This window comes from Oreochromis aureus, linkage group 7 (genome assembly GCF_013358895.1).
Source record: "Oreochromis aureus strain Israel breed Guangdong linkage group 7, ZZ_aureus, whole genome shotgun sequence".
In the NCBI taxonomy this organism is placed as follows: Eukaryota; Metazoa; Chordata; class Actinopteri; order Cichliformes; family Cichlidae; genus Oreochromis; species Oreochromis aureus.
Window position 1 is genome coordinate 41,931,348 of NC_052948.1, and position 25,958 is coordinate 41,957,305.

At 40.1% G+C, this 25,958-nt stretch overlaps 2 protein-coding genes across 4 annotated transcripts; one reads left to right on the forward strand and one right to left on the reverse strand.

Annotated features, from left to right (window-relative positions):
- Window positions 1-4,378: 4,378 nt before the first annotated feature.
- Window positions 4,379-14,237, forward strand: si:ch211-243g18.2 (uncharacterized protein LOC559906 homolog). 3 transcript variants are annotated; one of them, XM_039614468.1, is made up of 10 exons: window positions 4,379-4,425; window positions 6,684-6,974; window positions 7,100-7,225; window positions 7,672-7,754; window positions 8,409-8,565; window positions 9,754-9,918; window positions 10,014-10,139; window positions 11,255-11,472; window positions 12,875-12,903; window positions 13,642-14,237. In XM_039614468.1, exons 2-10 carry the CDS (start codon window positions 6,711-6,713, stop codon window positions 13,755-13,757), a joined length of 1,284 nt encoding a protein of 427 aa, XP_039470402.1. In that variant the 5' UTR covers window positions 4,379-4,425; window positions 6,684-6,710; the 3' UTR covers window positions 13,758-14,237. The 3 variants fall into 3 exon arrangements, with proteins under 3 accessions (XP_039470402.1, XP_031614691.1, XP_039470401.1); XM_031758831.2 differs by having other exon boundaries at window positions 6,702-6,974; XM_039614467.1 differs by lacking the exon at window positions 4,379-4,425 and adding an exon at window positions 5,901-6,208 and having other exon boundaries at window positions 6,702-6,974.
- Window positions 14,238-23,059: 8,822 nt separating this feature from the next.
- On the reverse strand, window positions 23,060-25,185 carry rbp4l (retinol binding protein 4, like). The gene is made up of 5 exons (XM_031758844.2): window positions 24,885-25,185; window positions 24,372-24,499; window positions 24,143-24,279; window positions 23,627-23,739; window positions 23,060-23,544 (listed from the first exon to the last, which is right to left on the reverse strand). Exons 2-5 carry the CDS (start codon window positions 24,486-24,488, stop codon window positions 23,321-23,323), a joined length of 591 nt encoding a protein of 196 aa, XP_031614704.1. The 5' UTR covers window positions 24,489-24,499; window positions 24,885-25,185; the 3' UTR covers window positions 23,060-23,320.
- Between the last annotated feature and the right edge of the window lie 773 nt (window positions 25,186-25,958).

Consider the following 25,958-nt stretch of genomic DNA (forward strand, 5'->3'; position numbering starts at 1 on the left):
GTTTGTTTCATGATGGTGACCCGCTCCAAAAACCAAAGAAAGCACTTCCGTGGCTGTGTATAAGTGATGGCTGTCACATTTGTGTATTTCTCATGACTTTAGTCTGCATACGGTCATCAACTTAAAACACAATATGTCCCCAGAAATTAAATGGTTATCTTCAAAAAAAGTATAAATCATAAGTGGTGTTTGGTGTAAATTTAACATTTCATTTTAATATTTCAGAATCAAGATGAGCCACCAAAAGACTTTTACATGTGTAATTAGTTGCATATTGCTGTAAAGTGATGATCTCACCTGGACGTCCTCAGTACCACAGTATCACAACTCTTTTTTCTTTTACTGGTGTGCAATTTGGCTGATGTGGTCACATGATCATTTGTGACAGGGGTCATATGGGGCAAGTGGGGTCATGAGTAGTATCCTGACATCCTGGCAGTCTAATCACCTGTTTATTTATTTAACAGCCAAACTCTGATCGACACCGACTGAAGCAGAGAGCGAGAAAGTGAAAGTAGCAGGAGGGGTTGATTAAGGTTCAGAGCTCCGTGGCTGGTGTTGGCCTGCATATCTCATATCCAACTGTTTGTCCAGCTTGTTATTCATTTTACAGATTGTAAACATACAGATCCAAAAGTTCATAAAGATGTGAAAAAGAAATCTGAGAGGAAATAAAAAAGAAGATTAAGCATCGTGTGCATAAAATGATGCACGATTCATCTACCTGTAAATTATTTTCATCTGAATTAACATTTCACCCAAATAGAAAAAATCTATATTAATTAAACTGCAAAACTATATGTGAGAGGGTTAAAATAATACTGTTTTGTTTTTAATATCAGTCATAAGCTCTGTTATTGTGAATTTTGCCCTATTTACATTCAAAAAGAAATGCAGCCTTTCATCTGGACTGTAAGGGAAGTGCAGTAGCAAAGCTTGCTGCTGCCCTCTTTTGGAAAGTTCTGGTGCTACTTTTAGATTAAACCTCGCTTGTATTTACAAGCCTTTGCCACACAGTGGAGACGAATGATGGACTATTATTTCAATAATAAAATACCTATCTCAACCACTCACATAAGTACCCACTGTTCACTAATGTCCTCTTTGGTTTTTTGTTATCTTACTGCACAGTCTTCCTAAATAAATTTATGCACTTTAATATTTTAATGAGCAGTTCTTGAAAGTAAAGTTAACCCATTTGTTTCCTATTTATTATTATAATAATTATTATTGTATTGCTTATAGACCTTGTATAGTGACAGCTGAACACGGCATCCACTGATGTTCGTGGTTCGATGCCCAGCTCTGAACCTGCCCAGAATACATCCATCAGCAAACAGTGCATATGGCGGATGATGCTCTGGATGAATGTGTGTATAAACAGGTAAATGGTGCCAAAAAAAGCAGGGCGTGTACAGTGACATTCATTACAGGACTGATGTCATCCTTCTGATATTTTTTTCTCTTCTCTTTTCTTTAAGGAGGAATCTTGAGTGTTGGTTAGTTTGCAAAGACACAAATGTAAAAATTTTAAACAAATGTGTTTTCAATATTTTTTTTAAGCATATCGCATGCAGGACTGAAAAATTCTGAAAGTCTGAGGATGAGATGCAAATAAAGATATTTGCAATGCTGTGAGACGCATGCATTATTTTCATCAGACTTCAATTTGAATATGATAATACAGGCTGGAATCACATGCTTCACCCTCATTTTAATATCAGCAGCACCACTATTTCTCTGGGACTTTGCATAGACAAAGTTAACAAGACCAGACTAAATGGAGTCCCTGGTCTTTCTTCCTCTGTGGGAATTAGAGGATGTAAGCGTGAGAAGGAGCTTCCATAGTAAATGGTGCACTTGTTCCTCAGTGCACCATTTGAATTACAGGAAGCACAGATTGTTTGGCTAATTTTTTCATCCTCTACCATATCTGTGTATAAGTGCTTCCATCAGCAGCTTTTCCTTCTCTGAGTGACTTTTTGAATATTTTATCTCCAGCGTGGAGAAGGAGGGTCGAGTTACAGCAGGATGAGTGACTGCAGGGCAGGAGGGTTGCAGAGAACCACAGGTGGGGCCTCGCACACTTATTAGCAGTAAAAGGATGGTGGGGCTAATGAGATATTTAATAGCACAGACACATGAGAGCACACGCATTATTGTGATGAGAGGTGGAAACTGAACAGCACAGTAGCTACGATTTGATGATATGCTTGTTAAGGAGTATTTGTTATTTAGAAATCTACTCTAATTAATGTCTTTATGATACTAATTATGTTCATTGCCATGAATATCTTTATGCTCACTGCTTTGGTTTTATGGTTTTACACCGCAGTTGTTCATCAGCCAACCACAACCAGCCAGTGCTAACCAGCAGACAGGCAAAGCCAACCCGTTATGAATATTACCAGCCCACTGAATGGCTGTTATCATCTATTAGCGTCATTCAGTTGGTGATCATGTAGGGAAACTCTTGTAGCTGTGAGAAAAAGTAGGCTTACATGTAAACTCTCTTGCTTGGAGACTTTTGGGGCTTTCTATGTGGTGGAAGTCTGTTTTTGCCCAAACCCCGGCTTTTCCTATCCACAACCAAGTAGTTTTGGTGCTTACGCCTAACCATAGAGCAAAAAAACCCCAAACCAAAAAACATATGAAACTCAAGTCTCTTCAGTGAACGTCACTGATTTATATGTCTCTTAATGCAAAATTGTGTTTATAAAGCAGAAACACTCGCCCTGAACATCCTTTCAGTAACACAGGACTAACACACCTAAATGAGGTGATACTGAGCCGATTAGTTGGTGGAACAGGCCAGATAGTGTTGATATCTCTGGGAATGACAATAACAATCAGTGAGGTGATACAAACAAATGCAAAGTCATCAGCAAAAGAATGACCACAGCGGATCATTTAGCTGCCAGTGAGACTCGTATTTCCTCCCATAAAGACCAAAATAGAAGTCCACTAGTTTGCCACAAAATGAAAAACACCTGCTTAATATTGTGTGTGTGTCCCTCTCAAACTACACAAGTCAGTGCCACAGAAAGCTCTCAGTCAACTTCTTCCATATGCTCACCCATCAAATCATGAATGCCTGAAGGTATCTGGTGGTATCAGACACGTGGAATTAGCTGTAGATCCTGTGAGTTTAAAGGTGAGGCCTCCATATACTAGTGTAATGAACACACGGCAGACCTGTCCACATGTTCATGCTTTCCAGCATCATTTTATTCGCTCACACGGTTGCTGTTATACTTACACAACAAACGCCACACGTACACAACAACAACCCCACACTCAGGACCCAGTACCATTTATGCAGGGTGGCGTGTTGAGCCGATGCAGCTCCGGTGCATCTGCTTTCACTGCAGCCGCGCCACAACCGCGCCCAGCACAACTAGTTTTTCCAAACACATCTCACAAATGCTTGATCAGAGGTCTTGGGAAGTTTTTTTAAACTTTTTTTAAGTTAAATTTAAACTCTTTACTATGTTCTGTAAACCATTCATGAACATTCAAGGACTACTGTTGTTTCAGTTATGAGCTCAAGCCACTGTAACAGTCACATGAATGCCAGGTTTCCTAGCAGCACCTGTCAACCTGGCTTCTTCCTGAACTGCATCACGTTGTCACTTCTTCTCTCAATAAATGACACACATGCGCTCGCCAGTCACATGAATTAAAACAAAATACAATTCCTCAGACCAACTCATATTCTTTCATTGCTCCATGGTAAGCTGGGCACACATGCCAATTATAGGGGCTTAGGAAAGGGGTTAGCATCAGAACTTTTTGGTAAGCTGCAATGTGTTCTGCTACCTTTCTATCATATCCTTTTAGCAAGACCTGCCATTCTGGAGAGGATCTGACCAAGAGTCTTGCTATCACAGTTTTAGCCATCGACACCTATGATGCCCATTTTTCTTGATTCAACGCAGCAATTTTAAGAACTGCCTGTATGTCGGTAGTAATGTTTACAGGTGTCATTTTCCTGAGATAAACAGTGCTACTCACTTTACCTGATAGTGGTTTTAAATTTGTGCCTGATGCTGTGAAACCCGATGACTCCATGAGTGTCTGCAGCAATCTACAGAACATATTATCGGGTTTATGAGGAGATCTAAAGCTCCCATCCCTACCATCACCTCACAAAAATGTATCACCTGTTTTTTTCAGTTCCTCTCACTTTTCGTCCAAGTTTAAACACACATAACAATAACAAAGACATAAAGTGAGCAGGCATGAATGGGAAGAGCACTCTACCTTTCTCAAGCCCTTCAGGTGCATTAAACACACCTCTAGTTGAGAGTTAGCTCCTCCCACTCTGTGCTCACCTGCATATAAGCACACCTGTAGCATCAGCAGCAAACAGAGCCTACTACATTCCTCTGGATCGTAGACTGACTCTACCTGAACAAAGTCCTGGTAAGAAGAATATATATCTTGTTGTTTTTATTCTTTTATTCTTTATTTTTAGGAATCAGACTTCCTTAAATGAAACAGGTAAATATTAATCAGTGGTTTTGCTTGCTTGTTTAATAAGTTTAATTAGTAATAAAGTTGTTATCATGGAATAATTATAATGATGCACTGACATGAATCAAAATAAAACTTCTTGCTCAGTTTCATTCAAATGGTCAGCACACATATTAGTCAGCTGATAGCGTGATGATGATCCCACATTATAAAATGCCCATTTCCTGCTGTATAGTGTGTCTCGTTGTGTTGCTGAAATTCACTCTGAATATTTTCTAGATCATTTTCCCAAGCTCTATCTCTCATCTGAACAAGGACTGTCTGTCTCCTGCTGGGTCCTTTGTAGTGTTGTGGGAACGGTGTTGTGAGGATCAAGTGACAGAGAGACAGAGAGGTTCCCTTGACCGCTAATCTGCCACTGAAATTTTGCGAGCGCGCGGCACACACACACACACACACACACACACACACACACACACACACACACACACACACACACACACACAGACAAAGCCACCCTGTCCTTCACTACTTTTGACATCCAAAAAACAATTAACCTTTTGTAAAGTCAAGGAAATACCATGAACACCTGTTACGTTGGTACTAATATTACAGACAGTAACATCATTGATCATCAAAAACAGAAACTAATTACAAAGACGTGTCATTTGAAGCCACATAGAACCTGTATCCTCCTCTGTTTGCTCCTGTTTTTTTAGAAATCCTCTATCAGTCTCTTCTTGAATATAAAACACGTCTTATTATCATACGCAAAAGAATATGTGAGAGTCTCACAGTCTCAGTGAGAGGCTCTTCTTCAGCCCATAGCCGAGCTGTGGTCATTTGCATTTAGATTTTATGCTGACTTGAGTTGAATTATGTCTGCACAGATCTGAGACTGACAGACTGAAGAGTCTCCAGCCACGAAGTCAGTCATCTTTTGATGCAGATGCTTAGGTTGAACAGCCACGAGGCAGCCGTGCATACGCTCATTGAAAGACTCCTTTCATCATTTTCAGTGGGCGATCAGTGGTCTTGAATATAAGACCCTACTTGTATTTCCATCAAAGTCTGCTGAAATGCTAGAATAAAGCACATTTGCTCAAGGACCACAAAAGAGCTTTTCTACAACCGGATCTCATGCAACACTACCTTTAAATGACTGCCAAAGGTCAAACAGACTGGCTTTTGAAGTTATGATGTGTGTCATTTAAACATTCATCTGCTCTCTTCAAAGATATGAACCTGTAAGAGACTAAACCTCTGTGATTGTGCTCTGGTTCTGTTTCTCAAGTTTATGCCTTTCCTCTGTCTTGTCTTCATAGTTAAAACGTAAAAGTACCCCAAGGGCAAGTCTTGCTACATAGCCAAACTGAGCTAATATGTAATAGCAGGAATTAACTGTTTAATGTAAGACAAGAACAGGTTTCAGCATTAAAGACAACTAAAAGTAATAGCTAGCAATAGAAATAGACAACCAAAATAAATGTACATATGCTTTAAATACAAAAACTGGGTGAGATTTGTAGCTAACATTATAGCTAACTGTCAGCTAATAGTACAGAACCACTAAAATCAAGTTTAAGCTGCTGACTTGTTAACTTATAGGATGGATAAATGGATAAAAACACATTTAAAAGTTGTCATTAAAGTTGTTCTAGTGAGTCTTGAGCAAAAAAATATCTATTTACCAACTGGTTGGCGAGTGTTTGCTGGAAGTCGCTGGCTGTCGGTATGAAATCAGCTCCAAAGAGGAGGCTTCCTTTTCGATGTTTAATGCAGATTGCCACGGTTGCCTGTAATTTGCGTGGAAGGTGCCAGTTGTCTGCAAATACTCATAAAATACTTGCTGAGCAGTAGTAGAAGTTTTAAAAGTTTGAGGCAAACCAACTACCAACCAACAAAATCAAGCTTTTTGCCAAATAGTCGGGTGTCTGGCAAGATACACATTTTTCCCTTGCGACCGGTGGTGGCATTGGCGTCTTATTCAACTGACCTGACATTTGTCACATTTACAAAAAATGCTAGACAAGTTAACACCATGCAGTTAGTGGTCACATGACTGCAAAACCTTGATATTGTAAGGTAAAAGCTGTCCAGATCCAGTTTAAATTGAGTCGATAAAGGGGCTGTGAGGCATATCAGAAAGGTTGGGAACCACTGGTTTGAAACACAACATTGTTTAACCCCCGACCCTTTTTGCTTTGTTCTTTACGCCTTCACAGCCGGCGATCATGGCCTCCAGTATTTCGATGAAAAGCTACTCTATTGGCCGTCAGCCCTCCTTTTCCAGTCGTTCGCTGATGGACACCGGCCGTGCTCGTTCCCGGGCTTCTGTGTCTTTCGCTGTAGCGAGCCCGCTCACCCGTTCAGCTTCCATCAGCCAGGATCTCAACGGGCCAGCAAGCCTTCAAATTAACGGACTGCATGGCAACAGCACCAATGAGAAGGAAGCTATGCAGAGTCTCAACAGCCGTCTGGCCAACTACCTGGACAAGGTCTGACAATAACACAGCACTGCACTGTTATGTTATCAGCCCAGGAAATAACACAAGGAGTAAGCTGAAATACTTTGATCATTAACCTGTGTCCTCCCTTCTCTGTGGCTCTTTGTATCCTCCAGGTGCGTTCACTGGAGCGCTCCAACGCTGATCTGGAAATGAAAATTAAGCAGCTGATGCTCGAACGCATTCCTAAAGGTCATGACCTCGATTCCATGATGGCCCAAGCTCATGCTGTTGAGCAAGAGGTAGGCATCGAGTGGCAGGCAGGCAGGCAGGCAAAAAAGTCAGGTCTGAGCTTTGAAGGTGCAAACAAGGCTCAAGGTTATAATGACTTCGATCACTTTACATAGACAAAACATTCATGCAAATATCAGATCTATTTTAGCAGGAAGTGCACTAGGAGAGTCATCACAGGCAGAATCTGCTCATACTTGTAGTTAACAAGTAGTAAAAGAACCCAGGACAGAGTTAATGATTGTTTTGTGCTTTTTAAAACAGAATTAGTCACAGTTCAATGAAGCTTGAACTTCTCACCAGCCACAAATCCAACTCTTAATGTGTCATTTAGAAACCTTGTTGCTATTAGTGTAACACACAAAGGTAACATGAACATACACTAAAGTTAAAATATATTATATAAGCTTTAATCCAGGATTTAATGCTATTATTGACCCATGTTAATATTTACCAGGTGAGGAAGAAGACCTTGGAAAATGCTCGTCTCATGCTAGAGATCGATAATGCTAAACTGGCTGCTGATGACTTCAGAATCAAGTGAGTGATTAATGATTGCACCATGGTGACGTAAAGCTGTTTTCGCAGAATGATACAGAGAGATGTTTCTGTTAACAATTTCATTCATGCCTCTGTCATGTTTTGGTCAAATATTTGCCCAACAAAAACTGTTTGCACACTAACACAGCGTTCTTTGGAAAAAAGTTATTTAAGTACCGATTATTAAATTATTAGATTACTGTAGGAACACTAAAAAGCACAATAAGGGTAGTATGTCAGCTAACATACAGTTTTCATTACATACAGCCAAATATTTGTCAGTATATATCAGTATATGTATATTAAATGCAAAGTTTTTCTTATTATTAGAAAATGTTTGTGTTCTTTGAGTTTTTATTGCTGTATTAATTAATTTCAGGCTATTTTTGTAAGACGTCCTGACTGCATAGGCATTTCTTACTACTTTGACTAATAAATATTATGCAGAGATGTCACAAGCAGAAGTACAGCAATGTTTAACTTTAATTATGAAAAAAAACAAAGTACTTTTTTCCTGCGAACATTTTATTTCATATCCAGTATAGGCAGTTTCTACCGCAGTAAGAACAAGGGGGTAAAAGCAGTTTATCTGTGAAGGTAATGAACAAAGGTTTACTGTAACATATGATGCGGCTCGTCTTTCCAAACTACTAGATGGGAGACTGAAATGGTGATGTGTCAGTCTGTGGAGCGAGACTGTATTGCCCTGAAAAAGGCCAAGACCGATCACGAGCAGATCATCGCCTCTTTGAGGGGGGATTTGGACAGCCTGAAAGAGGAACTTTACTTCCTCAAGAAAAACCATGAAGAGGTTAGTGTGTTTGCCACCATCGCCATGTTCTCGTTTTCTCTTCTCACTACTTGACATTTGTGTAGTCTCATTTTCATTTTGGCCCTCTCCCTTCCCCAGCCTGCCCTCACAAACATTTACTTGAAACACACTTGACCCACTTTGGTGGACTCACTGGGCTTTTTTAGCGCCAGCATAGACAGAAAACGATGTGTGGTTGAGCAGAGCGCAGCGATAGGTGGTCCTCTGGTTACTGTGGACAAAAGCAGCAGGTAGATCTGGTTGCTCACACCTGCTCTCTCTGTCCAGTCAGCTGATCCGAGGTGTTCTCCAAGGCAAAGATAAACTTACCCCCTCACACCAAAGGAGGAACTGATCTCCCCTTTACTGAAACAAGACTGTGTAGATCCTATTTGGTGCCACTTAGAGGCCACTAGAACAATGCGTCGCAAAGAAAGAAGCAATATGTCAGAGACTGGAGGTTTTTAAAACCTCATTTTCCCAATGAAACAATGAACTGCTGCAAAAATTGAGCATGAATTTAACCAAATATGAGTAGATTATTAGAACAGGTCACACATTCTTACCTTTTATGTGTTTTACCCATGTGGTGCTTGCTTTGTGAATGTGAATCTCTGGAATCTATGCCTTTTTGTTAAATATATGACAACTCATTTAGATAAGCAGTGTCTGACATCAGGGGGACCACTGGGACATTAGATAGACCCCAAGCAAGAATTCAGTGACTAAGCATGAAACATATAAATTATATTTCAAGATTGTTGCCCAATAAAGTTTAGAAAAATGTGTATAAAGATATATCAAGAGCTTTAGTAATACTCTGCTTTACAATAAAACAGTGACAGAGAACAATGTAACAAAGAAGAGAGAGTGAAAGAAATCCACCAAGCATGCTTGAGCAGGATTATTTGTGTGCAAGTTGAAAGGGCAGGGATAAGGTGAGCTCTTTCCCATTCAGTATTTATGAGAAACATCTAAATAATTAAAGCGCCATCACATCCTCTCTGTCACTCTGCGGTGTAGGGTTCACCCATCTCTTCATAGCCTTCTTCATATGCCGACTGTGGAAACCAGTGTTGGTTACATTTAATTAGAAGTGACATTTAATACACAGTGCAACTAAAATAATTTGGTTTAAAAATGACAATGTGAGCAATATAATAAAAATAATCGCCCGTGTGCCTACAGGAACTCGAGCAGATGAAGTCTCGTATTGCCAGAGATGAAGTGAACGTGGAGGTGGACTCTGCCGCCGGGCCCGAGCTGGGCACCATTCTGTCCGAGCTGCGTTCCCAGTATGAGGGCATTGTGAAGAGGAACAAGGAACAGGCGGAGCAGTGGTACCGCAAGAAGGTGTGGGGAGTAATATCTAGTGTGAATCACTGTAACAATGTCAAACGGTCCTCACAAAGTTACACAAAAGGTCACAGAAAACACTTCTTTGCCAGCTGGAGACGATGCAGAATGAGGTGAAGGAGAGCAACGAGGCTCTGAGGGGAGCTCAGGGAGAGCTGACCGAGAGGCAGCGCTTCCTGCAGACCCTGGAGGTGGAGCTGGAGAGTCTGCACAAACAGGTGAGCTGAGATACAACAGCAAGATGAAATAGCGCGCAGACATACTGTAGATTCCTTTAGCTTCCCCTCAACACCAACTGGTCATGACAGATAGCTGCCCCTTCCTCAGCCTGATCTGCGGTTGGTTTCTTCCTGTTAAATGGAAGTTTTTCCTTCCCGCTGTCACCAAGTGCTTGCTCATAGGGGTTGTCTAATTGTTGGAATTTTCCCTGTATTATTGTAGTGTCTTTACCTTTAAATATAAAGCACCTTACTGTGATTTGGCTCTATGTAAAATCGAATTGAAAAAGTCCCTTTGTAGACAGAGAATGTCTACACAGTGTCTACAGCAAGAAAAGTCGCCCATCCCTAGGAAAGGTTGTGGTGTAGGTGAGGGTGTGGTCTTACATCACTGCTGTTTTTCCTTTCTGCAGGCAGAAGAGTGACATGTCTGTGTTTCGGTATAAAAAAACATTTTGAGTTGTGCAAACAAAGCCTAATACCCGCAAGAGCAGTGCAAACACACCTCAGTCATGATTCTAAATTCATGGTTACGAGTATTAACTTTTCATAAAGCCGTACTGAATTATGGTGTTGTATTAAAGAAAGAGATTTGTCATACAGCAACAGAAAATCCTTACAGACGTCCAGATAAGTCTCGTGTACATTCTTTGTACATTTCCATACCACTGCATCTTATATTCTGGGAAAAAGTCATTTTGTTTTTCTTTCATTTAATCCTGTGTTGACAGTAAACATGTTTTACCGTGCAGGGACATATCGCATTCAGTTGCAAAATAGTGTGGGGTGAGTTTCAGTGGTGAGGTGGGTTAATTGTGTCTGAGCAGCAAATGTTTGCTTTAGGTGCCAAGGACTTGTCCGTTCACAGGTGTTTGTTGATAAGGGCTTGGGAAGCAATTTCAGAATCAGGCGACCTACTATGTAGCATAATATTACTGATCGCTGGTTACAACACAGCACAGCGGAGTCACTGTTGTGAGGAGAATCGTAGTGTTATCATGTCCGGTGGACATGCCGGTTTTTTAACTTGATACTGATATCACGACTATGAGGAATATTCATGGCAATTCCGGATATAGATTGTATTTGTTCTTTTGTTCCCTTTTGCTCCTCAGATAGCAGCTCTGGAGGGAAACCTCGGTGAGACAGGTCAGAAGTATTCTGCTGAGATGGAGCGGCTGCAGGTCACCCTGAACCAGCTGGAGGAGGACCTCTCTCAGCTCAGGCTGGACATGCAGCGCACCAAGACCGACTACGAGCAGCTCCTTCGCATCAAGCAAAATCTGGAGATGGAGATCGCCACCTACAGACGCCTGCTGGAGGGAGAGGACTCGTAAGTATAGCGATACTAATAAAGATTTAGCCCATGTCTCAAAGGGAAATTATAATTAAGTATGCTTTACCCAGCCCTTTAAAATAAACCTGTATGTTAATAGCTTTGGCCAGCCAGTAACACAGAAACTTTAGTAAAGAAAAGGACAATAACACACCTGATATACTCAGAGATTATGGTACATTCTTATAGTTTTATGTTCAATCTGAATGGGGATTATTTGGCTACACTGTTGCCTGGTTCACAATACCTGTATGATCATCTTACATCAAGTGTTTCTTAGCCTGCCACCTGGCATTGTCGGGTGTAGCTGTTCTCGGATGTCAGCTTTGGTGAGAACACTGTTACTGTGGCAATGTTCTCACCAAAGTAAGCAATAGAAAGGAAAACTAACGAGAGTGTAAACTGTACTGTATTGTTTATAAAACCTAATCACAAAAAAATATATAATAATAAGCAAGTTGTAAGAAACTGAAGCTTCCTGTCAGTGTCTGGGTGTGTTTCATGGTAAGAGTCACGTTTCTCTACCTGAACATGGCTGATCCATACATTTATGCTGTTTTGCCGTCACATCATTTCATTGTTGTGAGTAATTATGTGTATTCATACTGTGACAACATTCACTTTACTGCTGTCTAATACAGTAGTCCGCAACCTTCTTTGAGCCATGGACCGGTTTATATAATAAAATAGGTGCCACGGATAAATACAACAAACTAAAACCAGTACTGGTACCAAAAAAAAGAAGATTTATTCATAACACATGGGAAAAGGCCCTGGGAAACTGATTTAACGATAAAAACGATAATAAAAAACAAAACAATAAAAACCCTGAAAACCATAAATTTCACAACTCACAGATGGCCCGGGGGTTGACCGCTAGTAGACTGCTAGTCTAATGCATGTGTTTGTGGAAGTAGTGATGCCTATGCCAGTTAGTGCTTAAGAGATTACTCATGATGGTAAATATGCCAGCAGCACTTTATTATAAGATATAGCAACAGCTGTTCTACTTATTCGAAGCAGGCAGAACCAGCTGACCTAAACAAAGTAGCTTTGCATGCTTTACGTTTCACAATAATCCTATTGTGTCCACAACAAGCTAGTTTAGCTCTTTTCCCTTTGAGCCAGTATTCTTCTGATTGGCTGCCTCTAACAAACTGAAGGTTTGAACAACAAGTGGGCGGGGCTTTTGTACTCACAGCCAGATCTGTGTACCTGAGGTGACTATATTAAGGATATCTGCTCTCACTGGCATCAAAGAGAGCTAAAAACAGAAATGAAGCTGCCTGAAACCAGCTATTATAAAATATATAAGTTCCCTTTAAATGACTGCTTTGAATGTGTTAATCTTGTTTTTAAATCAAAGGTAATTCTAACAGGTTTTCTTTCTGCCCTTCAGAGTCAAAGAAGCCCCTCCTCCACCAAAAAGTGAGTATACGGCTTTTAATTTAGACTGATGAGAGAAAGTCAGAAATTATAAATGAGAAGACCCGAATGACATCATTACACAGTATCACACAATGGTAGAAATACCACAGTAGAAGCCACTGTTGCTGTCGTTTATTGAAAGCTTAATGGAAGTAACGAATGACTGAAAGTTAAGTTATGAGAAAGATAAGTCAAGCAAATGGTTCAGAAAACCTTTCGCAACCACCATTTAAAAAAAAAAGGAAAACCGTATTCAGAGTCAAATGTGGATCTGAGCCAGCATTGTAGTAGACTGACAGACAGGCAGACAGGTATATCTATCTTTTACCACACCCAGGAGGCCCACGACTAATTATAGTTATGTGAATATCCAAACAATGCACAAACCACTTACAGCTCAGCTCCTATAGCAACTAATGTGGGTCTGAAAACATTTCCCCCCATGTTGTGTGTCCTAATCTCTCTGACTTACACTGCTGGATTAAGAAACTGGAGTGTCTTTTTAAAATGTTCGTCTTTTTTCTCTCACAACACAAGAACGCAAAAACAACACAGAGTATTCACCTGTGATGTGAGGTGACTAGGTAGACCTGCTTTTACAAACTCAGTGCTTTAGTAGCAGACATATATCATCCTATATGTGAAACTACTGAGATTTTACATTTTTTAATGCATTTATATGCGTAAAAAACTAGCTTAGTCAGCCTCACATTCTCTTCTCGTGTCTTTTAAACGCAGAGGAGCCCGAAGTCCGCACCAGAAAGATCGTGAAGGTGGTGACTCAGACCATGGTCAACGGCAAGGTGGTGGACGAGTCCAGCGAAGTGGAGCAGATTGAGGAGTCGAAGAAGTAGAACAAGCAAAGAGGCAGCTGAAATTTTAAAATAAACAAAATAAGTAGAAGTTAGAACTTTTTTTCAAAAAAAAGGAGAGAAAAGGAAAAACAAGAAAAATTAAGAGTCCGCCCTATTACTCATGAATTGTGAAAATGAAGCTGGGAGCTTTATTGGAGGTACAGTAATGACTGACTATGAATGTCCTGTGTTTCCCATCATCTCACATGTTTATCGGTGAGAAACATGATTCAGACGTTGCTACAAACAAGCTATGCTTTGCATGAGTTCATTGACTTTTAGATAGAAATGTGTGAAAACTGACTGATCACTGCTAAACTCTGACTGTTTTACTAATAAAGGGTTTTGTAGTCAAATGATGTTTAATTCCTAGTGCGATAACATTTATTTTACTAAATGTGTCTCTGTTCCTTTTACAAGAATTTCATGTCTGCTGTTTATTGTTTGCATTCTGAATATAAAGACAGAATAAATCCACAATGTGTCCACCTTCAATATTCTTACATCACCTTTGATAATGGCCTAGATTTTGGGATTTTTTTAGTCTGAACTGAACATCTTAGAGTCAGCCTAAAGGCTTCATGAGGCTATTCTTCAGCACAGAAGTGCTTTGCCATGTTTAACAGTTTTTATTTAATTAATTAAGTTTACTGAAGTTAAGCATAAAGTGCAGCCAGGTTTAAAGGGACAGTATATAAAAGTACAACCTAATTGTTGTACCAGATAAAAACGTATGGCGATACCAGAAGTAGTAGAAGTCGGTAGGACTCATCCAAAGTAACAGACAGTGCATAAGAGAAGTGAGGAAGAGAGTGCAGGCATGGTGGAGTGGGTGGAGATGAGTGTCGGGGGTTATTTGTGACAGAAGGATGGCAGCAAGAGTGAAAGGGAAGGTTTACATGATGTCAGTGAGACCTGCTGTGATTCATGGTTTGGATACGGTAGCACAAAATAACAAAAAGACAGGAAGCTGAGCTGCAGGTGGCAGAATCGAGGATGTTATGATTTTCGTTGGGAATGACCAGAATGGACATGATTAGAGCATCATCAGCTCAGGGTGAACTGCAGGGGGCTGGTGGGACAGAGGATGATGCGATGGATTGGGTGAGATGGAAGTAAATGATCTGCTGTGGCAACCCCTAAAGGGAGCAGCAAGAAAAAGAAGAAGAAGAAAATAATACTAATCATTTTTATGGGTGTGCAGTTAAATTTTAACATAAATTTTGTATCAAACCACAATTTCTGTGGCTCATTAAAAGTGAAGAATGATAACAGACAGACCTGGAGGGATGGTCTCACTAACTTGTCATATACGAGCACAGTGTATATACTGTGCAGTCTTTTTATTTATTTATTTATTTTTATTAATATTTGGGTTAATGGTTAACCTAAAGTCCATCCCCAGAACTATCTTAATATCTGAAAAAGATGGGTTCAGACAAAAGCCAAGTGTTCTCTGCTGGTGTCGTCACAGTTGCTCCTTTTCAGGCAATGACAAAAAATTTGTTAGATGGGAGAAGGGCAGCACGGTGGCACGGTGGTTAGCACTGTTGCCGCACAGCAAGAAGGTCCTGAGTTCAATTCCACCATCAGGCCGGGGTCTTTCTGTGTGGAGTTTGCATGTTCTCCCCGTGTTTGCGTGGGTTCCCTCCGGGTACTCCGGCTTCCTCCCACCGTCCAAAGATATGCAACTTGTGGGGATAGGTTAATTGGATAATTCAAATTGCCACTAGGTGTGAATGGTTGTCTGTCCCTGTGTGTTGGCCCTGTGACAGACTGGCGACCTGTCCAAAATGACAGCTGGGATAGGCTCCAGTTGAAAAGGATAAGCGGAGAAATGGATGGATGGATGGGAGAAGTTTAATCTTGTAACAGATTCTGTTTTAACTCAAGTCATAATTTACTCCTAAAGTTAGCCACACAGTTTTAGTTAGTAAACTGCAAAACCAACCAGCCAAGGTAACAGCCTGAGCTATTCATAAACAGAAAACTTTATTAAAATGGGCTCAAAATCCAATCAAAACGCACTTAATAGAAAGCATGATTTGTGAATCATGCTTTCATTGTTTAATTATTGATTGTTGTTAAGTTTCTGCAATAAATGTTTAATTAAAGAAGGCCAAAGTACATTTCCAAACATATTCCTCCATTATAAATGTTGTTGGGAAAACAATTTTAAACTAAGAAAATGGAAAGAAAAAATCAGAATGAAATGAGTATTAAATGGATTGTAACAGTTAGTTTAATACAAAGGTTCAATGTCCAAAAGGATGGCTGAGATAATGCAGAGAACAGGGAAGTACAAGGAGCCCACCCGGAGTAACTATCCAGGGGAATCCCGTTCAGATGACATCACTTTCTTTTGTTCACAGTGTATCATAAAGAGGATAATTACAGTCATGGCTCTGTGAACCAAAACCTGACTTTATTATGCTTTATACATTTTTCTTGTCAATTACATTTTAGTTGCAAATAGCTACTCAGTCATTTTGTACTCCACTGATAAAAACCACCACCTTTTCTCAAAAGTTTTAAAGTCAGAAAATAATGTTGCTCCTGCCATTTGTGCAAAATGCCCAAGAAGACAAACTATGCAAACAAACAGCAAACTATGTGCTCCAGAGAGTGTCTCAGCGCAGCAGCCTTATAAATTATGTTTAGCAAGCAAAGCAAAAACCAAAAAAAGAAAAAAAAAAGTGGTACTTAAAAGAAGAAGAGGAGAGTGCAGGATGAGGACACTGCACTTTGGATTTGAGCAGTTCTGTCAATGACTTTGCTGTGAAAAGGGTCTGAAAGATGACGTTTTGGTGTGTGAGTAGTTCATGTTTTTGTAAAGGACTGAAAATTGCACTGACACTGTAATATGTGGGAAGACGCGAATCCACTGTAAAAGATGATTCAATGAGGACTTCTATACATGAATGTGCCTGTTATACAGTGACCCATCCAGTCAGTGTATGAGGACCTGTGGTTAACGGGCTTCTTTTGTCCCATGCTTACAGACATTACAGTTGTCTTTATGTTACTTTAGTGACACTGAATCTGTTTGTCATAGTCTGGGTGAAGAGGATGGTGTGAGTTTATAGCATAAAGCTTAAGAAAATGTGATCATACCGCTGACTGCTGTTGTTGTCCATGGTGCTGATCAAAAGCTGATAGCCCGGCTTACCGACCTGTTACCCGTATGGTGGTGGTCAGAGGGCCCGGTGCGCCAGTGTCCGCAGCCTATTTTTGTGGCTGTAGCTACAACGTAGCTTGCCATCACCAGTGTGTGTGTGTGTGTGTGTGTGTGGATGACTGATATGTAAAGCGCTTTGAGAGAGACTAGTAGGCGCTATAGAGAGGTGCTGATCAAAAGCTGATATTACCGACTGTTACTATATGCTATTATTTTTGCACTTACAGTGTGTGTGTGTGTGTGTGTGTGAGAGAGAGAGGGAGAGAGAGAGAGAGGGAGAGAGAGAGAGAGGGAGATAGTGTGAGAAGTTGTGTTTGCTCTGGTACAGTGTGGTGGTAAGAGCCCAAAGAAATATCTGCCCCGGGGCCTATCACAGAGTTATTATGTCTGTGGTTCAGTTGCAAAGATGTGAAGCCCAAAGTCATTATGTGGGAGGGCATGTTTGTTGTCACTGAGGTTAAGTGTTGAGTAATATCTCAAAAGCACTGAAAACATACTTCTTTCACTAAAGACATTTTTGAGGTAGCTCCTCTAATGCCGAGGCAAATATAGAAAAAAATAGGCTGAAAATAACAGGGTCCTATAGTGACGGGTGATGCACTTGTAAGTCTTTCCTGTCTGATTTATATGAAGCACATTATGTAGAATGACTGACAGATCTATAGTTCACACAGATTTAGTAATTAGTTTGGTTATATAATCTTTCAGAGTGACATTTAGGAGCTTTTCCTCTGCCATGATAATCCTTTAAAAGCTCATCCTATTAGATGAATGCACACTTTCATGTCTTTCATGATTCTACAACCAAACTGTCACAACAAACCGAAACAAAAAAATGCAAAAGCAAAGATAAATCAGGACAAAAGCAGGTACCAGTTATGACAACACTGTCAACTTGTTTATAAAAAAATTATCATCCATGTGAAACAACAACACAATCGCAGGAGCCACTTTTACACAGGTTCAAACAGGCAGACTTTTTAGCAGTCAAACATTTTGTTTTTGTGGAAAGGGAGCATATAAAAAGGAGCAGACCAACAAAATACACAATAACATATCAACAGGCTTCCTGAGATCGTGTTACAAATATACATTTTCTGTGAGTGTTTATAGAAATCTGTGGTTTTAAAAGGCCACAAAACAAATGGGAGTGTACCTTTTTCCGTTACCCTGAATAAATAAGACAGATACATGCAAGTCCTGTTCACAGAGCACTGAGTTTGTCAAGACCAAGGCTGATGTATTGTCAGCCAGCTCACAGTGTCATAAAGCAGTAGACACAGAAAGTCTGATAAAGCCTGAGAGTAACAGGCTTTAGTTTACTTCATTATTAATGTTTCTGCCTGCACTGGTCTGTTGCATTAAAAACATTTGTACACACACAAACAAAGAAATGAATGCTAGTGAACACACAGGAAAACTTTAGGACAAACAAACTCTGAGAACTGCTTCACACTAGTGCCACATGGTTACATGGCAAGAAGCAGCGAGTTAAATTATTAATATGCCTGAAATAATTTCTAGATTCATGGATTCAGAAAATGAAAATCTTCTTTGTACAGACCAATTGCTGTCAATTTGAAAACAAGGCTTAATAGAATTTCAGATGTTGGACAATTTGGGGCCTCTACTGTAATATTTCCAACTCCATAACCTGCCAAATGTTTTCAGTAGGTGACTGGACTGTTGTGATGACCCTCACCCTAATGTCCTTTCTTCGGCTCTGTTAGGATGCCTGGGTCGTTGACCCAGGGCTTTTGAGTTTATTATATTATTTATCATTTCTAGTCTTTGGTTTCTTTCTTAGCTCTTGGTTTATGTCTCTGTGTTCTATAGTTGCTGTTCCCCTGTCTCCCCTTGTTAAGTTCACGTCTCTCTGTTATGTTTCCTGTTTTACTTTGAAAGTCCGTGTTTCATGCTAGTGTATCTGGTTTTGCTCTCCTTGTCTCGTTAGTCCTGAGCCCAGTGTGTTTCCCTCCTGTTGCCCATTCCCTGATTGCTCCCTCTATGTATTTAAGCCCTGTGTTTCAGTTTGTCATTGTTGCGATCTACCGTTTACTATGCTGTGTGTGCTGTCTGCTCGCCTGGTGTATTTGGAGCTCTTTTGTTACCTTTTGAGTTCAGCATTGGATTTGTTTTTTCACCTTTTGCCACCTGCACTATGGGTCCACCATTCCTGCCTGCACACACTTTCCACCATCAGTTCCCTGCCAGCTGCCTGCACTATTGTGCACACGGCCTACACCTATTGGCTCTAATTTTTCTTTTCTGCTGCTCAACACTACACTGGTTGCTCACTCACAGTGCTGACTACAAATGTCTTGGTTAATTCAAGTTCCTAGAGCTCAGCTGCTTTAATTTAAAAAACCCATGAATCAGTTTGGATTTTTAAGATTTCGTTGTGTATTGGTCACTTTTCTTCACTGAACCACTACACCCAGGCTCAATCAATCTGATCAAATGTCTTTATTCAAGTTCACATGCAGGTTGACCTGCAAAAACAAATGGAACAAACAAACAAATTTTACAACATTTGACAATTCACTCTTTGTCATGACCATGTGACCCAGGTGGTGACACGGTTTAGCATTCCAGCTTTTTCACCATGCAACCAGCTAATGTGTGCCTCTGCAGAGAGCAGATAGTTTCTTTTGGGCAGAACTGTCTTATAAAAAAAATCCATTGCTGAAAATGCATCATCTGAATGGCAACACAAGTTATATCAACATCTGCATAAATATAGTTAAACAACAAAGGTACATTCACAGATGTGAAAGTTACCCCTGCCATAAGTACCTAATGGAACAAATGAAGATGTATAATAAAAGTTAAATTCTTACTTCTGTATTAAAGCTATGATAAAGAATATATTTGTTATACTGTATGTTTTTTCTGGTAATCCACCCAGAAAGAGCTGCAAAAGTTTTGCATTAATAACTAGAAGCAGTGGCACAAATTAATCTGGCAACCCATGTCAGTAATTATTTAAGTAGTGAACAACTTTACTCCAGATTACATGAATGAGACTCATTATTTTAGCCATTTACACCCTCAGAGCCACACAGGATCCACAGTAAGGCCTTCTAAGAAAGAAATGACAATTTCACACCAGAAATCTCTCTAAACAATAATTAACAATCAAAGACTCTTAAAGAAAGAGTATTAATAGAATAAGAGTATTAATAAGTCTGTTTACTTTGACAAACGTGTTTGTTTACAGTCTGCCTGATGAGATGTTTTTAGTTTAGTATAGTGTATATTTACTATATTGCCAAAAGTATTCTCTCATCTCACCTTCACACTTGAGTGACATCCCATTCTTACTCCACTGGGTTTACTATGATGTCGGCTCATCAGACTGTTGTTTTGTGCTACCACCTCCCAGCTTCAGCTCTTGTGGGAAGGCTTTCCACAGAGTTTAAGAGTTCATTTATGGGAATTTTTTGACCATTCTTCCAGGAGCACATCTGTAAGGTCAGACACTGAAGTTGGATGAGAAGACCTGGGTCGTAGTCTCTGTTCTAATTCATTCCACAGCTGTTGTTTCGTGTTGAGGTCAGGACTCTGTGCAGGCCAGTCAAATTCTTCCACACCAAACTTGCTTGTCCATTTCTTTATGGACCTTGCTGTGTGACCCCCTCCTAATCCTGTTTTAATAGGAAGGGGCAATTCCAAACCTTTTCCTCGAAATTGGGAGCATGAAGTTGTTCAAAATGTCTCGGTATGCTGAAGCATTAAGAGTTCCTTTCACTGGAATTAAAGTCGAGCCCAACTCCTGAAAAACAATCCCACATCATAATCTCCTGGCAACCGCCAAACCCAGGCTCATCCATCACATTGCCGGATGGAGATGTGTGATTCGTCATTCGAGAGAACAAGTCTCCACTGCTCCAGAGTCCAATGGCAGTGTGCTTCACGACACTTCATGCTGATGCCTTGTATTGGACTTGATCATTTAAGGCTTGGATGCAGCTACTCGGCCATGAAAACCCATTCCATGACTGCTGCTGTAGGCCAGATTGGAGGTCTGAAATAAATGACATGGTGGGCCGAGTGAATACTTTTGGCAGTATAGTGTAGCAGATTTATGGAGCTCAACCTGCTGGTAGATGTTCATTCTTTGTTGTGTCCACTGAAGTGCAGAGCAGTTACATCACCTCTTTAGTGTAGAAAGAATCACAGAGAAAGCGCGAGTGACTGTAAAGATGAGGAGACAAGCAGATCTGTGGATTAAGCAGCCTCGTGGTGTTTCAAAAACAAGCACTGCAAGTTTTCTCTGAGTACAGATGATGGCTGGACAGCATTTGAAAGATCTCATCCCAGCAAAACATTGCTGTAAATTAAATCCATTATATTTAAAACTTAAAGTCTCAAGGTTATCCTTCTGTTATTGCACTATGGGAAAACGTTTCAAGGCCACTGTCCAAGAATGTTTTTCTATTTTTCATGTGTTGCTCTCTGATATAGTTTGTTTTTTCAGCAGACTTGTTTCGCCACAGAGGCTGTAAGCAGTCATGTTGGAAACTTTTGCTTGCTTTTCTTTGAATTTTGTGATGACATCTGCCATCTGCAGACAAGGCAACAAAAGAAATGCATTAGATATAATAAGCAACTGTTTAAATATTTGAAATCACCAAAGACTGCACACATAAGGAGTATAAAAGTTTATGTTTTACTGTTACTGTGTTGGTCACTGTAATGATCCAGTAATTTATCAACAAGGGAGATAATAGTGAATAAAATGTTTCATGAAATTGTCAGAAGGTTGTCAAGGTTGTGTAGTATTTTTCAAGCCTGGGGTTTACTGTCTAATGTTATTTAACTGCCCTCTGCTGGACAGATTTTATTGTAGCGATTAATTTGGAAAGAAAGCATCCACTCTTTAGATTCACCAGACACTTATAGGTGGACCTGCAAACATCTGATTAGCCAATCACATGGCAGCAACACAGTGCGTTTAGGTATATGCCAGTATGGACCAAAATCTCTGTGAAATGTTTGCAGCAATATGTTGAATCTGCACCATGAAGAATTCACACAGCTCTCAAAAGGGACCCAATGTGGGACCATGTCGCAAAAAGGTTTACCTAATAATGAATATAATAAACTGGGATTGCAGACTTTTGTCACACAGAAGCAAAAGACTGTTTATAATTTCATTTCAAATTTATTTATTCATTTCAGGCACAACAAAATATAATGAATATAAAATGCACAAAACAAAAAACAAAATTGCCTGAAAAGGAGTGATTGAAGACTTTTAAATCACACCCCTATAAGCATCAACAAAGCACTGCTTCCAAACATTCCCATCGTTACTAAACCATACAACCATCATCCCCGGTCACATGCAAGCTTCTCTGAGCAAGCAACAAATAGAACCTTCAACAATACAAAATATTAGAGTCCCACAGGTAAAGGCACTCCCTGGTTCTATCTGATATATAATCACATATACATTTATACAGCTTATTGTAGAACAGACAACACAATCTCTGACTAAGCAAGGCCCAACAACAAAATAGCTATATCTGAGTAAATACATTACTTTCCAGCTTATTGTAGAACACCAACACAATCACTCACCAGCTATAGAAAGCATTTCTGTCTCTGTCATTCTTGAAATTATAGACGTATTATTATGTTGACAGATGTCTTTCCTCTTTCTCTTGCAGCATTTTATCTAACTTGTGATGTAACATTACAAAAAAAGAAGGGCACACAGGGTCAGTTGAGCTTTGTGTTTGTGAGGCCTAACCTGCTGACACAAAGTCAATTATCTTTGCAGTCCAAACAAGAACACTCCTAACTTGATCCGTGACCCTAGAGTACCCTCAGCTGAGTTAGTATAACAGGACTAAGATCTCAAAACATTAGTAAGCTCCTTACTGCTCGGAGTGTATTGCGTGGGTTTGGCTGCATTTTCGTGGGCTCAGAAAGGATTACCCACTTACTTTACATGGCCGTGTTTACAAAGCTGGAGCACGGACAAACATTCCCTATGTTTCTGTGGTTCGGTGTGCTACTTAACATCTTATCTTAGTCCATTTAGGTTGAATTTTCTTCTCTATGGGTCAGATTTTTGAGCGGCATAAAGAAGGATGGTTTTTCAGACATATTTTGTTTAGAAAAGACATTTATTTCAGCTTTCACATTCACACGAGACTCTGGAACACTGATGTTTTTTCTTTACCAGACAGTGGATGGATTTGAGAAACAGAGGAAGATGATTATTCTCTGACATCTCCGGATATTCCTCTATTTTCATGTGTTCCTCATGCACATTCACTCTCACATTCTCCCGCTTTTTGGTGTTAAACCACCTAGACTGCAGCTAGCTGGCACACACTTCTGCTCCTCACTCTTTCTGTTAATCTCTTTCGATTTAGCAGGCTCCAGACTGCAGGACAGGCTGGAACTCTCCGGCCATGCAGATGTCTTCCTGCTTTTGGCGGACGACACGCTGGATGGCGGGAGGAAGGCCACGGGGGTTCCTGGAGAAGACAAGGGCATACCCGTCCTCACAGCTGCCGTCATCCTTCAGGGTGCGGCAGGCGTAGGTGATGGCGTAGTTGTCGTAGTCGGTGTCGATCACCCAGTAGTTGTCGCCTGAGTGAAAGAAAGGAGGAGTGTGAGGAGGAATGAGAGGATAAAAGAAATATACGGGAGGGTTCAAGTGTGCAGAACCAACCTCCACTGGACAGGTAGCTGGCCAGTCCTTGGTAGTTCATGAACATCTTGCCGGGTGTGGAAGGGTCAGGTACAGAGTACTGTGCAGCCATATCAGCACACACAACCCAGAAGCTGTGAAACAGTGATACAAACACAAATATGTCTAACACTATATTTTAAACTTCCTCTAAACAAAGCCTAGCTCATTGCATGTTTATCTAAGCTTACATTCCTGTATAAAAACCCTCTCTCTAAACTGTGTTTCTTCCTAATCCTTCCTAATCCTGAGAAAACTCAGCCTGCAGCTAATGCTGTCCAGAATGTTCTTCTAAAAAGTTTACGTGTTTATGTCTTAAAGCTTTACTGGAACTCAAGCACCACGTGTAAGCTTTTCTTAACCACTGATCTGATAAACTGAAGGTTCAAGTTACCTTCACCTCATCAGGTCTTACAGATAATGAGCAGATAATGAGATAATGAGCGTAATACAGCAATACTGATGTATACAAAATTTGCTCCCGACCTTTAAACTTACCCAAACAGAGTGACGCGTCCCTTGGAGGAGGCGGTCATGGAGCCATCATCATCGATGGTGTACTCTGCTGAGATGTTGTCCTGCAGGAACAGGCCTTCTGGGTCCTTCTTTTGCAGTGCATACCACTTCCCTGAATACTTCAGTGAAAATGAAATGAGGAACGCGAAGTCAGAAATTATTCTTTAGTCATTCATCATTATTGCTGTCTGTGTATTTTGAATTCGCTCACCCTCTTGGGGTCAAAGTCCTCTTTCACAGAGAAGCTATCAACAACGCAGGAGGCAGACAGACAGCGTTCAACACAGGACACCAAGACCAACAGCAGGGCCAGCTTAGAGGATCCCATTCTGTAATGAACTGCAGTATTCATTGTAATAGGCTGTTAAATACAAACTTGAATGCATAAGCTTCACTGATGAAAGACAAACATTTCTGAAAAGTTCACGACAACTCCTGGAGTCTGTACACTAAAATCGGAGCTACAGTCAGTCAGATCTCATTATACACTTGAGCACTATGTTGCAGTCTATCATTAATTATATCATGTAAGGCTATAGGAAAATGACTCATTTACAGCTATATATGTCCAGTTCACCACTCTCAATAGTTAAACCTAACGGGAGCTGAAGGAACATAAAAATTACACACAATTTATGATCATCATGACTGAAAGAATTAAAAGAAATTCCCGAAAAGTAGCTGAAAGGCTAATTTTTTTCAAATAAATATTTCAATGTCTTACCTGTTTTGGGTTAAATTAACAATAGGAGTTAAAAATTAAATTTCTGTGTGCGGTTATCCACCAGGCTGGGTCTTGTGTCAGAAGCTGCCTTTATATACATGCACCACAGACAAGCTTATGGCTGATTTTCATTGCCTGGGACTAAATAAGGTGCTTAAATCTAGAGCTAATCCTGTTCGGCTGAAATCCTTACCGTAATCTGGCTTTTACCTTCAAACCTGCCCAAGACTTACTATAAAAACAATTAGACCATTATGTAAGTGACTGGAAGAGCTGTAAAACAAGACACATGCTGCCAAGAGATGGCAAGTGAAATGTGTCTGACTGTGTGCAAAATACAAGCAGCGGTTGATTTTTAATGAACTTAGAGATTTGATAATAGTAATGAAACTGCATGTTTGAAATCCAAACAATGAGGTCAATATATGTTTTGTCCATTTTATTAAAACCAGGAATATTTATTGGGAGTTAAATTAAAGGACAAAATGCCAGGTTAGACAATGAAGACAGAGGGAGACTAAAATCACTATGTGACACCACAAAGCCCTGAGCTATGTTTTATGTGCAAGGGAAATGCATTGAAAATTCCAAAATTCACTGGATTTCGATAAACCCAAAAAAGTATTTTATGAGGAAGCAGGTTAGTGTTTTCTTTTTAGTAGATAAAATAATGACAAAAACAAAAAAAGGTTTTTTTCAAGAGAGTTTGGGGTCAAAAAAGGGTCAAGAGGTCAAAAGTGAATTTCAGCTGTGGAAAAGTGCCGTGTTAGCATAGTACAAATCCACCTGAGAAACTTCTGTGTCTGTTTAGGATGAGAAAACAAACAGGAAAGAATGAGTACATGCTCAATTTTCCGACATGCATTTCTTGAAAAACAGCTATACAGTAAGGAAATACGCTCTATCTTAGATCCCACATGCAACATTTGTGTGTGAAGTGAGAGAAAAATAACAACTTGGGGCTCAAACCACCAAAAAAACCCTGTTTTTATCAGCTGTATGATAAAAACGTGGTCAGAAAACACTCATTTGAGATGTGAGCTGTATTCTGTTTTGCTTTGATACTTTGGCAAG

Excerpts from the sequence above, each read along its gene's own strand:
- si:ch211-243g18.2 (XM_039614467.1), top strand. The coding sequence starts at position 6,086 with ATGGATAAATGGATAAAAACACATTTAAAAGTTGTCATTAAAGTTGTT. Across the intron at positions 9,919-10,013 it reads AGCAGTGGTACCGCAAGAAG|CTGGAGACGATGCAGAATGA; the intron begins GTGTGGGGAGTA and ends CTTCTTTGCCAG. Across the intron at positions 12,904-13,641 it reads AGCCCCTCCTCCACCAAAAA|AGGAGCCCGAAGTCCGCACC; the intron begins GTGAGTATACGG and ends TTTTAAACGCAG.
- rbp4l (XM_031758844.2), bottom strand. The coding sequence starts at position 24,488 with ATGGGATCCTCTAAGCTGGCCCTGCTGTTGGTCTTGGTGTCCTGTGTT. Across the intron at positions 24,280-24,371 it reads AGGACTTTGACCCCAAGAGG|TATTCAGGGAAGTGGTATGC; the intron begins GTGAGCGAATTC and ends TTTTCACTGAAG. Across the intron at positions 23,545-23,626 it reads CAGCTACCTGTCCAGTGGAG|GCGACAACTACTGGGTGATC; the intron begins GTTGGTTCTGCA and ends TCTTTCACTCAG.